Source organism: Triturus cristatus, chromosome 5_2 (assembly GCF_964204655.1).
Source record: "Triturus cristatus chromosome 5_2, aTriCri1.1, whole genome shotgun sequence".
NCBI lineage: Eukaryota > Metazoa > Chordata > Amphibia > Caudata > Salamandridae > Triturus > Triturus cristatus.
Genome location: NC_140588.1, coordinates 68812819 through 68827556, shown reverse-complemented (window position 1 = coordinate 68827556; position 14738 = coordinate 68812819). Strand labels below are relative to the sequence as shown.

Genomic DNA, 14738 nt, shown 5'->3' with positions numbered 1-14738 from the left:
ATTTGTCATACATTGGTATGACAATACAGAAGGTGTAAACCAGGATGCAGGAACACATTTGCATCTTTGAGTAACTGATACTCTCAACAAAATTAGCTCTACATTTTAAAGAGTACATACTGACTTTTCTTTGACTAGCTTAGAACAGGTCATCCATCAAATGTTGAAAGTACTTTAGTATTCAAGAAAAGCAGTTGAACTTACTTCAAAGTACCAATAAAGATTGCTTAAATGATTCATTACAAATTAGCACCTTTAGAACTGTGTCATTATTGGGGCCTTTCTTCGATTCCTTTGCCTCAAGGTGACTTACTTTGTCTTATTACTAGGTTTTAATCTTTAAAGATGGCACACATGTACCAGGATGGAGTTTTCTTTCCTTTAGCTCCCTGGTATTATGGGCGTACAGTGGCACTCTGTGCTCCAAACAAGCTAAGAGCTGTTTTCGGTTCACAAGCACAAATGATTACCTCGTAGTGAGTTCAAGTGATAAGAAGCTGAATCGCTGATATGTGGGCTCCATCTAAACATGCTGTATATTTCACACAATATTTTCATCCTCTGTTTCAGCAGGTTATTCAGAGATCAGACAGACTTTGGCTGATTGCTGCACTTGTTTTCTTTATGTGACAAAAGGCCATGTACAGCAAGGGAGTTGGCTGAATATGATAAAAAATATATACATATATATATATATATATATATATATATATATCTCCAAATGAAGAGCGCACCACAATTGAAACGCCACACACGGTCGTGTAGAATACCTTTTATTTGGCAGGATAGCAGGGAAGAAGGTCCACCATTGCAGCTCAGGTTAGTAGCCAAACATGTTTCGGGTTTGCTTGTCCCTTGATCACTGGCTTCACAACGGAGAGAACAGCTGCAGAGATTTTCCACCGCACTCGCGGAGGCTTGATTTAAAGTCCCGCCCAAGTGGGCGTGTCTAATGACTGCATTCTGGGATTGTGAGTTCTTTGAAAGCCATCGTGGCATTGCGCTTTATCTCCCATCAATTTCTTATTCCTATAGTAGGTCGCTGCATAGGGTAAAGCTGGGTCCCCGCTAGTGATGACCTGCCACATCGGTCACGCCGTTCCTTATACGCTATCCTGCCAAATAAAAGGTATTCTACACGACCGTGTGTGGCGTTTCAATTGTGGTGCGCTCTTCATTTGGATATATAGCGGTCTGTGCCAGATCGCGAAACGCCCCGCTGCGGAGGAGCAGATCCTACACGCCGACGATCACAGGCGTATAAGGAACGGCGTGACCGATGTGGCAGGTCATCACTAGCGGGGAACCAGCTTTACCTTATGCAGCGACCTACTATAGGAATAAGAAATTGATGGGAGATAAAGCGCAATGCCACGATGGCTTTCAAAGAACTCACAATCCTAGAATGCAGTCATTAGACACGCCCACTTGGGCGGGACTTTAAATCAAGCCTCCGCGAGTGCGGCGGAAAATCTCTGCAGCTGTTCTCTCCGTTGTGAAGCCAGTGATCAAGGGACAAGCAAACCCGAAACATGTTTGGCTACTAACCTGAGCTGCAATGGTGGACCTTCTTCCCTGCTATCCTGCCAAATAAAAGGTATTCTACACGACCGTGTGTGGCGTTTCAATTGTGGTGCGCTCTTCATTTGGATATATATATATAATATAGATATATATATATATATATATATATATATTCACTGAAACAAAGTTAGGCATGTTAGACATAGTTGGGCATGATGAGAAATTCTTAGCTTACGGGAAAAAAAAACTAGACATTCACTAACAACCACAAAGGTTAAACGGATGTTACAGCTAGATGGTGAAATAAAATAAAACAATGTTTAAAGAAAAAAACACTGGAATTCACCATAGTTTACACCGCCACCATGCTCAGCTTATAACCTCACATATTATATACACCGCTCATGAAAGGTTCAGTGACATCATTGGTGACATCACTGATGACATCTCAAATTGCATTACTGAAGACCACGGAGGTCCATGACCTTATACAGGAGAGTGGCATCCGGTCTTGTTGCTTTAGATGCTCATGGAACTCCTCTTTGGTTTGCAATATCATTATAATGTACGCCATGGGGTACTTTATCCCAAATACAAATGAATTGTATGCACTGTACTGGTTGGGCCAATTCAAAGACCTTAATTTACATGCTTCACCAATGATCCTTCATATTCTATCAAAGTTATACATCTAAAGGATCGTTCCATGTGTTTCAGTCAGGCCTTAAAAAACCCATGAACATAACCCAATGGGAGAAAACAATATCTACTTTGGTTTGCAAAAACAAGCAAGGCAATAGAAAACACGATTGATGGGTAAATATTATCAATGAAAGATTGTGCTTCTGAATTGCAGCTAATAGTCTCACACCTTAATACTCTAATACAGCAACAGGCTACGAATTAAGGCTTATTTACTGAATCAATTATGTTATCAAGAAAAGAAAATTGTGTAAAGCTGCTTTCGAGCTTAGTGCTCCAAGGTGGGTCCCAAGTAGTGCTTTAATGGAGTTCAAGTAGAGAGACGTGAAAACATTATATGAGCACTGGGGTAACTACAATTTAATCATACGTAACAATTATTGAATTAAAGTATTAATTGAGTCCCTGGTTCATATGTGTAGAACGTTGTCTGCGTTTCGACCCATGGCAATGTTGCTGCTCATCATAAGGACAATAGCATTTAATTGTCCTGAAAAAAGGACTGCAAGAGGCAGAGGGGAGAGGAAAAAAAAGCCCATCAACGTTAAGGCTGTTACAGAATCACAAAAAAGGAACATAACTTAAAGAGATGTGGGGGAGGCCAAAAGGCACCCTGTACTGTGAAGCTAAATAAGCTGAAAAGGGGACGACAGCAGCACCTCAGCAAGTAATTCCATGTTGTAGAAAAGAACAATTCCATACAAAACCGAGGGATATTTTACTTATAAGAAGAAGAATGTGCTAGAGGAGTAAATGGAAAAGCAATGTAGAAGACAAGAAACCAAAAAATAAAACTAATTAAGAATATCTGCTAGATAAGAAAGGAGTAATGTATAAAGGATGTCCTTAAAATTCTTATCTGTAGAAGATGAGAAGTCTAATAGAAATTAGAAGGTGCCGATGAGGAAACTTAATTGGTGGAGAAGAGGTTCAGGAAATAACTAGAGTTAGCCCAGGCGAGCCATTGAAGTAAAAGGAAATGCAAAGGAAAAGAAGGCAAAAAGCAGGAGGTAATGTGATAGAATGGACCTCAATTAGAGGGGGGGAAAACTGAGATTCACTGGGGTCCACTCGAAGACTAAATGCAGTAGGTTTCGGGTACACTTTACTGGTCTGTAGCACTGACTGGCGATACAGGTCAAGGGGTGGTGTGCTGTGAGTGAGACACCGTAGTACCTCTTGAGGAGGCTCAGACCGCCAACCACTGGGATTGGGAAGGGGAGTCTTTGCCTTCTCCCCACCCCTCCTGCTTTTCGGCCCCTTGCAACAGGGGAGAGAGGTGTAACAGTGTTGGTGTGCAGAAATAAAACTGGTTGCCCAGAATCATGGAGTAGACGTCTAGGACAAAAAAGAGATGGACACTGGAGGGCTGGCCTCAGGGGAAACTACTGACATACTGAATGATGAGGGGGTGTCTCCTCTAAAGGTAAGACCCTGAATGATATTTTTCAGATGATAACTGCCTCCAAGGAGGCCCTGGAATTAAAAATAGACACATTGGTGGTGGATCTAGGGAGTTTGAAAGACGACCACAGGCGCCTTGTAGAACGAGAGAACGTTGGCTGAAATCCCCCTGGAGATGGTGAGGGTGCGGGAGCGCCAAACGCTCCTGGAGGCCAGGCTTAAGACCTTAGAGTTCAGGGCAGAGGTCGCTAAAAACAGGTTGTGTCGGAATATTATTAGGGTGATAGGCCTACCTGAATGTGCAGAGGGGGACCGCATGCTGGACTTTCTTTCACAATGGCTGAGAAAGGAGGTGGCGACCAAGGGTTTTTCTTCCTTTTTTGTGTTTTAGAGAGCACAGTGTCCTGAAACGGGAACAACCCCAGGGGTGCCGCCGCGTCCAGTGGTGGCTAGACTGTTGCATTATAAGGACCGGGACCACACACTGCATCAGGCCAGATTGGGGGTAGAACTGAAAGTGGCGATCAGCAAAGTCATGCTGTTCCCGGGCTTCACTAAGCAGAAGGAACGGTCCACATTTATGAAAGCTAAGAGGTGCCTCAGGCAATTGAGACTTTCGCTATGCTACGATGTGCCCCGCCAGACTGTGTGTAACTACGATGACAGGGGTGCAGCATTTCCAGACCCTGCAGAAGGTATGGGAGTGGTTACATCAGCACCTGCCATTGGAAAATAGCCAGGAGCCTTCATGGAGGGAATCAATGAGAACTAGGTCGAGGCGCAGGACTGGGAGCTACAGCAGAGCAGTCACCTCAAAGGCGGAAGTCCAACAAGAACAGATGTGGACAGTGGAAGTACTGGCCACAATGAGCGGCACTCGGGCGAGTCCCCCGTCGACAGTGGGGATGATGAAACACGAGACTCAAACTCCGACCTTAGGTCCATCTCATCTGTAGGCTCTGGTCAGTGCTACCTGTGGTGACACTAGGAACAGCTGATGAACTCTTGTAATGCAGTCACTCTTTGCTTTTGTTATGATTAGTGCCGGAGGGGAGGTCGCCCTGGGGTGCTCCTTAAACCCATGGTAGTGCACCTAGACTCCCCTCGGCAACTTGCCAATGGTAGTCGTATGCTGTTGGGTCGTACATCGCCTGGCATGTGGGATTCAAATTGCCACACCCCCTCTGAGTGGTACACCGGCAAGTGTTTATAGTTGGAATGCAAGTTTGGATGGGGTAGTTTCCTACTTGCCCTGGGAATGGGGAGCTGGGTTGAATGTTGTTTAGTTGAGAGTTGTTGTTACAAGAGTCGCATCCTAATAGACCTGCTGCATGAGTCCCAGCCTAAAGAGAGTGTGCTGCACAACAGGGTCAGGGCTTGATTGTGGATGCCAACTGTAGCACAAATGCATGTCTCATTAACTACAAATTCATATTCTGGAACATAATGGCGATGAACGACATGGCCAAGAGGAATAAAGTGCTCTCATACCTTAAAAGAAGGGGGGGGGTTCATATACCGTTATTGCAAGACATGCACCTAAGGGCTAAGGAAGGGTTGGCAATGCTGAGAAGATGGCTGGGACAGGCCTACTACACCATGTACTTTGCCTATCCGAGAGGGGTACTTGTATGGGTGCATCTGGGGTCCCCTTTCAGAAAACTGGTGAATTGGTAGACACGGCAGGCAGGTTTGTGGTGGTGACATGGTGTCTGGATGGCTGAGACCTGGCAGTGATTCATGTTTTTTCTCTGACCATAGACCAGGGAGCAATTCTGGAGGACTTGTTCAGGGTACTGGCACCCTACCTTGTACGGGGAACAACCTTTACAACGCAACTTTTACAACGCACTACCATTAAAACGAAACTGTTACAACGCGAGTGTATTGACAACGCAGGACATTACAACGCAAGTCTTTACATCGACTTGCACTAGATGGTGTGCCAACATTAAAAATAGTGTAGTTTACTATCCCAACACCTTCCCTACTGTTACGTGGACTGGAGTTGGAATAGTAAATTACACTTTTTTAATGTTAGCACGCCATCTAGTGCAAGTCGATGTAAAGACTTGCGTTGTAATGTCCTGCGTTGTCAATGCACTCGCGTTGTAAAACTTTCGTTGTAACAGCATGCGTTGTAACAGCATGCGTTGTAACGTCATACATCCACCTTGTACAATTGGTCATCTTGGGAGGAGATTATAATTGGGTAGCTGACCCTGCGCTGGACAGGTGCGCGCTGAGGGAATCTCCGGTCAGTAGAATTGCTTGTTTATGTGCTGGGGGTAGACCCAACGGGGACAATTAGATTCTTAGTGCCGCACCCACCCTGTGATCAGGGATAACTTTTTTTTCAGGCCTCGATAAGCAGCATGTGCGCTTAGGCCCTTTCTTATGTACCCCAGATGTGCATGGTTTGGTGCACAATGTTAAATACCTAGCTAGAACTATATCAGACCATAACCCAGTACTTGCTCTATCTGAGCTGGGTGCAGATGCACCCCTGTATCCCGACATGGAAATTGAAGCCAGAGTCCTTGGAAGACCCAGTCTCCTAAAACACGATTAGAGATCGTATCCGGAAGTATTTTGAGGACCATACCGGCACAGCATCCACCCCACAGTTAGAATGGGATGCTTTTAAAGCAGTGATTAGAGGGAAGAACACAAAGGAAATGGTGGGCATCAGGCAAATTTTATTAGGTGAGGTGCTGGCCTGGAAGTGGAACTAAGGGAGGTGGGAAAAAAATGGGCGGGTCACCTGGAACTGCAACAGGCCCTGGCAGACTCCAGGGAGCTGCTAGTGGGGCAGATAGAGAAACTTAGATGCTTCAATTACAGGGAATACGTGTTTTGGACACATTTAAACCACAATAGGGCTGGTTTGCTCCTAGCCTGGCTTGCTAAACGGGGATTAGTGATAGCAGAACTGGAAACAGATCGGGAACAGACTTTATAAGCAGGCTGATATTAACAAACACTTCAGGAAGTACTACTCTCGCTTCTATGCTAGCGATTTCACAAACACAGTGAACGCCATAACAGATTTCTTTGACCTGTTAATCCTACCAGCTCTCAAACGAGAGGAGGCTGAGGAATTGGGAGGGGATATTGCGTTTCAAGAAATAAGAGCAGTGCTGAAGAGCATGGCAAGGAGGGAAACACCTGGGACGGACGGGTTCCCCCTTGAATTTTATGTCAATTATGCCGCTGTGCTGGCTCCTAAGTTAGTGGAACTGTACAGGGCCATATTGTCATCTGATATGGGACATCTGACAACTTGCACCCGTGGAGCGTTAGTGGCACCGTTGCTGAAACCGGGGAGACCTCTGCATGACTGTAAAGCATATCAACCTGCAAAAACTCCTGAGATGCAAATTATGTCAAAGGTTACTCTGATGCAGAAGGTGGAGGCAGTTGTGGAGCAGAGCTCTAATACAAAAATGAAAGCAGCCATCTTTGGTTATTTGGGTTTCAGGAGTAGTGGAAGGAATACTAACCCTAACTGGCATCTGTTGGGACTTTAAAGGTGGTGCCAAGAAGGGGACTATGCTAATGAGAACTCTGGACATCATTCGTTTCTATCCCACAGCTTCCTTGCCCAGGCTGAGCATGAAACTGTACTCTTCCTTATATTACAACCATAGACTGAGCTGGAGGATTTCCTGACAAAGACTAAACATTTCTCTGGGTTCTGCTACTTACTTTCCAACGATTTGGAAATCAAATGTTAAGAGGAAGGTGTTTTCCACACCTTCCTGGCTTCCTTGAATTCAATGGCCATGACTGGCCTGGGGTAGGGGCACAGAGTAGTGGCCACCAAGAGATAAAATCAAATTATCTGGCAGATGTGCTGATATCCCAACAGGCAGGGCATTCAATGCCTTAGCAATGACCAGGTGGCAGCATCTGATCAGATGCATGTCCCTGTTGCCACTAGTACCGGCTTCACGTGCAGCCCATTTTGCAGGGAGAGAGCATCCTGCACGGCAGGGGCTGAAAGCCAATTCAAAGGTGTCACAAGCTGCATAGGAGACTGAAAACTGTACTGGAGTCTCCAGGAGCTGTATCAGAACATTTCGTAGAGGGCCTGTGGGGTATCTCAGTCTTTTAAACTACATTAAGAGCTTTCAGGAACAAGTCAGAGGACAGGACAGCATGGTGGCTAACTACCCCTGATTATGGGACTGCTTCAGGGGAGTGCATCATGAATAGCCTGCAAAAGACCCGCTTCTGTGTTAGCAATTCAGTGCCAGATCCTGCTCCTTTGATGAAATGGATAGAACAGCAGGTGACAGGGTCTTGTACGTTTGGGCTTGAACTGACCTCTGATGTTCAAAATGATCAAAAACATGTTTCACTACCCCACAGATGAAAAATGATCTCAGAACCTGCTCTGTAGCTGTACCCCTTTACTTAACTTTCAACTTCTTTCTGGTGGTGAGCTCAAAATTGGAGTGGTGCACCACCTGTTAAGTGTGAAGGGAGTGGTTTCCAATAAGTATCACAGTATTTTGGAATTTGCCTTTTAGACAGTCTTTTATTGTGAAGATCAAAATGTAGAAAATGTCAGCCAACGCGTTTCGTTCATAGCAATGAACTTCTTCAGGGCAAAATTATTTATGGCGTCTGAGTTGTAGTGATCATGAACAAAACAGCTGCGAGGGCCTCCTTCATAAGGGCTAGTGTGCTGCAGAATCTGTATGGACAAGTGTAGAGCAGCCGTCCGCTGCGATGAAAAGTATGATCTGGTGGTGAAATCCAATGTCTGTTTTCGGACTGATGCACCCTGGATTTGAATGCACACTTGTGGTTGTAGATGGATTTTGTATCGATGGTACCACATAAAGCACAGACATGTGCTGGATGACTGTTTCCAGATACGAGAGGTTATGGGTTAATTGCTGCATCAACTAGACTCACAATGCACATAGCTTGCAGGTGGAGTTTTGTAGCCAAAGCTACCCGACCTGAAGGAAGAGATAGAGGAAAAAAGAAACAAACGAAAAAATGACCTAGAAAAGGACTTAAAAACATAATGTTAGCTCCAGGCAGATATGCACTGCCCTTTAGACAAGCATGTATGGTTCAACACAATTGGGTAGTAAAAGGGACCGCTGAAACCAAGCATATGCAGAGGAAAGGAGGCCTGCTGCATATGACCTACAAATATGTATTTTGGACCAGCACAAAATTTTGATGTGTGAACTCTCTTCACACAGACCTTCTTAATGTTGTTGTATGTCTCAACTTCCAGTATAATGGAAAACAAGCCAGATGTTCCATCACCGTTGGGTGCCCTGGTATCATAAGGAAGTCACTTGCATGGCACACATTACGACAATTCATTTTTAAATGGTGCTTTGGAGGGTCTATTGTCAGTAAAGTTATCAAGGAGTGGGAGGCAGAGGCTTCCTTAGGTGTTTCCTGCTGCTGTAGGTCATCAGCAACACAGGGCGATAACTTCCTGTCTCTCAGAGACCGTTTTAGCCTTTCTAGTAAAGGAAACATTCTAAGGAGTCTAGTGATATTTAGTCAAATGGCGTGTGCAGTGAATAAAATTGTGAAGTGCATTAAAGCAAACAATAATCAATTACATACTGTTGAACGTTCTTTTGAAACTGTATGAATAAACTAGTTTACGACAAAGTAGGAGTAACCAAGGTGAAGACTGTCTTCTCAAGTTTTGACTGACATACTGTACATAAACAATGAGGAGGAATCACACCACCTTTTTTTTTTTTTTTTTTTTTTTTAATCAAGCCACTCATTCTTGCCTTTAAAATGAATGCAAAGCCATTGGCTTTGCTAGTGCTTATTTGTAGAAGTTATTAAATAAAAATAAAAGAAAAACAAGCTGTTGAAAATACTCAAGGGACATCAAACAATACGGTATTTTGAAAATGAATACTGAAGCCAATATTGTCAATCTTTATAAACGGCATTGTTTTTTATTCAAATAAATTTCAAGAAGGAAATGGAACAGAATTAAAATAGCATGTGACCATTTATTTATTTTTATTTATAAAAGCGCAGCACTCATCCCTTAGGGGATATCATAGGGCTGTAAGACTCTCTAATGTATTGGCTGAGAGAACCCCCGCAAAGAAAATAACCATACTGGGTTAAATATAATGCAAAGGTCTAATTTTAGGTACTTAAAAAAAAATAAGTGCTGTCTGAGGCTGTCAATAAGGAAGTGCAAGATAAAGCTTTCCAAGGCTTTACTTTTCACACGACTTCTAACTAACTGGCCATGTGGTTCTCTGCAATAGCCCAGGAAGCAGATTTAATGGGTTTCCAAGGGAAGATAATTGGCCTTTCCAGAGGTGAGTTCGGAAACCCTCTCATCCCCAGAGCCATAGTTGCTGCCTTTGTATGCCCAGTAAAACATATACCTGTTTATATGCTTTTGCAGACACCCTGGAAAAGACGTTGGGAGCAACAAACACCAAGAGTGTGGGGGTGGAAGTGGGGAGGAAAGGTGAGGGGATAGGGAATGTGAAATAGAATGAAGTATTGATATATTGTATACAAGTTGTAAACTAACACAAATCTAAAGGCTGCTTGTAGGCGAGACCTAAAAACATAGCTGCAAAGATATTTCTCTTCCAAAGTGTTCCAGCATCCAGCAAAAAGAGAAATTCAGGGTACAGTACATTAGAGAAGATCCCATAATAGGAACTGGGGTCTTTCTTCCCTCATTCTACCCAATGGACAAACACCCCCCTCCTGCTGGGCAAGGCAAATCTGTCCTGCAACAGACAACCAAGTTTTAATGTCTCTTCGCCATACACAGCAAAGCCTTGCGGTGGACACGCCCTGGTCAAGAGGGCCACATTTTTCACTAGACAAGATGACTCCTTAAACACTTGCTGTCAGTCCCTCTTCACTGCTCCGCAAAAGCCAATAAAGCAGAAAAAAGCCAGGTAAGATGCACTCTAGCCTAACTGTAGGTAACAAGAATGCTGATTCGCACGTGCTTCCCACCAGGGCCTCCAAAGCAGCATAAATACTGCCACCCGTACCATAACATCATTTGGACTTAAGAAAATACTCTGCTATAGAAGCAAAAGAGAGGCACTGACGACAAACAAGAATGTGCAACTTATGTTCTCCCAGACAGTGCAACTTATGTTCTCCCAGACAGTGGGGAATAAGCTTGGAAGACAGCTCTCCAAAGACCAGGTAGGCAGAGACGTTTTACCTCCCAGTGTACAGAAAAGCAGGTCCCTGACAAGAACCGTGGCACAGTCTGAAGCCTATGAGCAGATAATTTTTGCGAAGTCAGCCAAAATGCGCTTGCCCTACCAGGCCAGAAACTATGCAAGTGGTACCATCCAGTGGGTGAAAAAACTGAAATCAGCATACGAGCACTATAAGTGTGGCAAGCCCGTATCCTCCAAACTCAATCAAGCAGCTCCACTACTTTGTGAAATCAGTATCTCTCATTAAAGCCAAACAGTAAGACTTAGAACTTTTTCTCTCCACCCAAGACACTATGGCCCTCGCTAGCTGGCTAAAGCAGGACCTCCCAATTGTGTTGTGCGTGGATCTTCATTCGAAACAAAGATACCCAATTGTAATTGGTAACCTGGTGGGTCCAATAGGGCCCCCAATCTTATATGAGCTCCTGAAAACTAAATATCTGGATTCTTGCCGGACAGTTTGGTGATAAAAGTTCTTTACATTTCTGGCGCCTGATGTCCCCACTAAAATAAACTGATGGATAGGCTAGTTAGGAACACCAAATGGTATCACACTAAATTATGCACAGTAGTCACAACTATCAGATTCTCAGTGGCTGATGGTGGCTTTTCAGCTGACGTTGCCTCTTGGAAATGTTTTGTCAATTCTCAGCATGTAGGCTAAAGCCCATTCAGTTGTCTTAAACTTGCATGGAGGTTCGCTGAGAAAATCAGGGCAAAGAGCAGGCAGACCTATCATAGCAAAATCAGTACACTGTAGCATAATCTGGGCCAATGACTGCACATATCAAATCCAGTGCATGAAAAATACTCGAGAGCCTAGTGCCAGAAGGGAAAATAGGATACCTACATTGCTTTTTCAAGATTAACATGGTCCATAGACCCCCACCCCCAGTAATTTACTTGGTACAGCCTACGAGTGAAAGTTCTGGATTATGTCTGGGCCATATTTTAACCCATAATGTGCTAGGACCTTCTGTTTTTGTTCTATTTAACTATCATACTTTCCTACATGTCAAAAATACTTGGGCTCGGAGTCTGGCTTGGTGGTAATATGCAATCCGGATTACTGTAGGAAATGCTAAACCTTAGGAAGAATCCACTGATAGTATCTTATCCAATATGGGGTTAGTAGGATTGAGGAAATTCCAACAGCTGATACTCCAAAGGAATAACCACTTCAAACAGAGATTAAAGCAGTTTCCATTCAACTGTAAATCAGGACCGAATTCTTACAAAGCTCTGACTAGACCCAGGGTTTAGGCAGTGTGATGTGTCTGACTTCCAAACCCCCCTCTGACTTCCTTCAGTCAAGTGTACAGAGGAAGTGATCTGTTATATACTGGAGTGCAATAGTATTGGAGACCATGTGACCAAAACAGGTAACAGCAGTGCCCATCGGGGAGCAAGCATGAATCCACATGATGGAACATGTTTTGTCTTTCTTGGTCCAATATCTTTTCTGCTCTGTTACGTTCTGTTAATTCTAAAAGTGCAACGCCACAGAAGACAGCCTGGTTACTGAAATACAGTATCCTTCAATGATCCACATGCAGTACAGATGAAAGGCCAGTTCTTAATGTCCCCTTTTATCTTTCTACGGTTTTCATCAATGACTAGTAGCCTGCCTCAGATGCTCGCTTACAAGCACACATCAAGAAAAGGCTGACCACATAAGCAGTCAAAAGAGACACATGTACCAAAAAGGAAGTATTTCAAACTCAATATCTTAGTGATCACCTGAAACAAAAGGAGCAGACGAAAAATAACTTATCAGTGTCAAATAGAGATCAAGAACTGAGGTTCGATGGTGTGAAAACGCAAAGCATTTCAAGACTTTTTCATTATGTGAGGTGCTTGGCTTCTAAACAGAGATTTGCTGGTACAGCTTTCAGGAACTCCTAGCCAGAGTTATAGCGATCAGAAACCTGAAGTACAAATTATATAATAAGCATCAAGTAACTGAAAAATACATAGACCAGGTAAAAGGCAGCATAGAACATTCCTAAATAAAGTGCTTCATGTCAGTTGTGCATGGAGAAATGTAAGTTAAGGACTGTCTTCAATTGTTTGAAGAATTAGGGTGCCTGTAGGAATGTTTCCTATCTACCTACCTACCTACCTGTGAAGTAATGTAAAATGTAAGCGCAGTGAGAATTCTGGTGGCTGACAGTTTGTTGAGCTGTGAGCTGGCTGGAGGTTTCAGTAACTAACCAGAACAAAAAAGACTGAATTTACACCTGTGTATGTGTAGATTACATCAGTGCCCTTTCCAGCAGTTTACCACTTACCGTGTTGACTTGTCGCATCTCTTTCTGAAACTCTTCCCACTCTTTGTCCATTTGATCTTTTGGTGCATCAACTTTTCTCACCTGAAGGAACATGCAAAAAACTACTTTAGGACAAAAGGGCCGACTCTGATCTCAGTACGTCAGAGTAATATCGTAAGGACCAAAAGAGCATGCAACATGCCAACTAGTAAAAAATAAAAAATGCATTAATTTATAGTTACTAACATTTTAAACAGTGCATTATATTCCTCTTCCTCGGAATGTAAGCTTACACCCATAGAGAAACTCAACAACTAGATACATATCTTACAGGAAAAAATTGTATTTAAGGAAATTCTAACCAATCAAGTTTTCTATTTTTACAACTGCTCATCAAAGAACGCCAAATAGAAAACCCTTTAGCAGTGATGAAAAACATGAATTTATGATTGTATGGTGTAGCAAACAAGTGTGCTTGCCAGGCGATATCATACATTACTATTGAATGTCTAGGAATCTGTGTTCTATAAACCATCTGAGAAAGTTGTTGGAATTTATCCAGTACCAGCCTGGATGATCACTGTAGCTCATCCTGAATAAGGTAGTGCATATAGTTTTTAACCCACTGAAACTTGTCAACCTTTTTTTCTTCTAATGTTTAGTTTACTGGACAGGTACCTCAAAGTATGTGAGCACTGATAATTGGGAACCTTTACTGACTAGACTCCTAGGCGAGAGAGAGAGAGAGTGTGTGTGCGTGTATGACTGATGATAATTTCTAATCTGGAAAAATGAAGACATTTTGTGTAATGGATATACATACACTAATGCCTATAAGGGGAGACAAACTACAGAATGTTTCAATGTGACTTATTCCTGGATGGTTATTTTATAATTTCGTAATTTCGGAAATCGCATGTTGTCCAAAGTCAAGTAATTTCAGACTTTAAAGCACTCTAATATACATACTATGTCCTTCTGACACAGTATCTTTCAATACCACATTGCCTAGCATGGCATCTTAGCTGGTAATTAAATCTAACTAACACACACACGCACACACTAACACACACACACACACACACACACACCCACACCCAACCAGAGTTATGTGGCACAGCTTATGTACACAGTGAACAAATGTTCCATGCTAAGTCTTATTCATTTATTTATCTATAGAGCACACTATCACCAGGATGGATTCTTGGGCCTATTCTCAGAGTTCCACACATTGGTTCAGAGGATTCCAGAAACAGAATAGCTTGAGACATAACAGTAGGACTCTCATAGCACATCCAAGACTGTAAAGCTGTGCAGACCTCAGATCTGCAGGTCTGGTGGCTGAGAAAGGAGCGGTGACATGGCTTAGAGAAGGAGACGCACAACTGGGTCAGGAACCAGGATAATAAAACTGGGCAGAGCAGGAAAACAGAAAGGGCAATAATTCGGAGGGGGGGGGGGGGAAAGGGGGGGGGGGGGATTGACATAAAACTGGAATTAATGTCAAGGAACAGGAGAACAACAACTAGGAAAGGAAGAAGAAACAAAAAGCTGAGCTCACATTCAACATGTGCCTCATAAATGACTAATGCCACCCAGCATAAATGAATGAGTCTAGAACAAATGG

General features: G+C 43.2%; 1 protein-coding gene across 1 annotated transcript in view; it reads right to left on the bottom strand.

Annotated features, from left to right (window-relative positions):
* The window catches only part of ZNF830 (zinc finger protein 830), a 176815-nt gene that overhangs the window by 44207 nt on the left and 117870 nt on the right, over window positions 1–14738 (bottom strand). The window contains exon 8 of the mRNA XM_085606863.1: window positions 13133–13213. Within this exon, the coding sequence (XP_085462989.1) occupies window positions 13133–13213 (81 nt within the window). The remainder of the gene's footprint in view (window positions 1–13132; window positions 13214–14738) is intronic.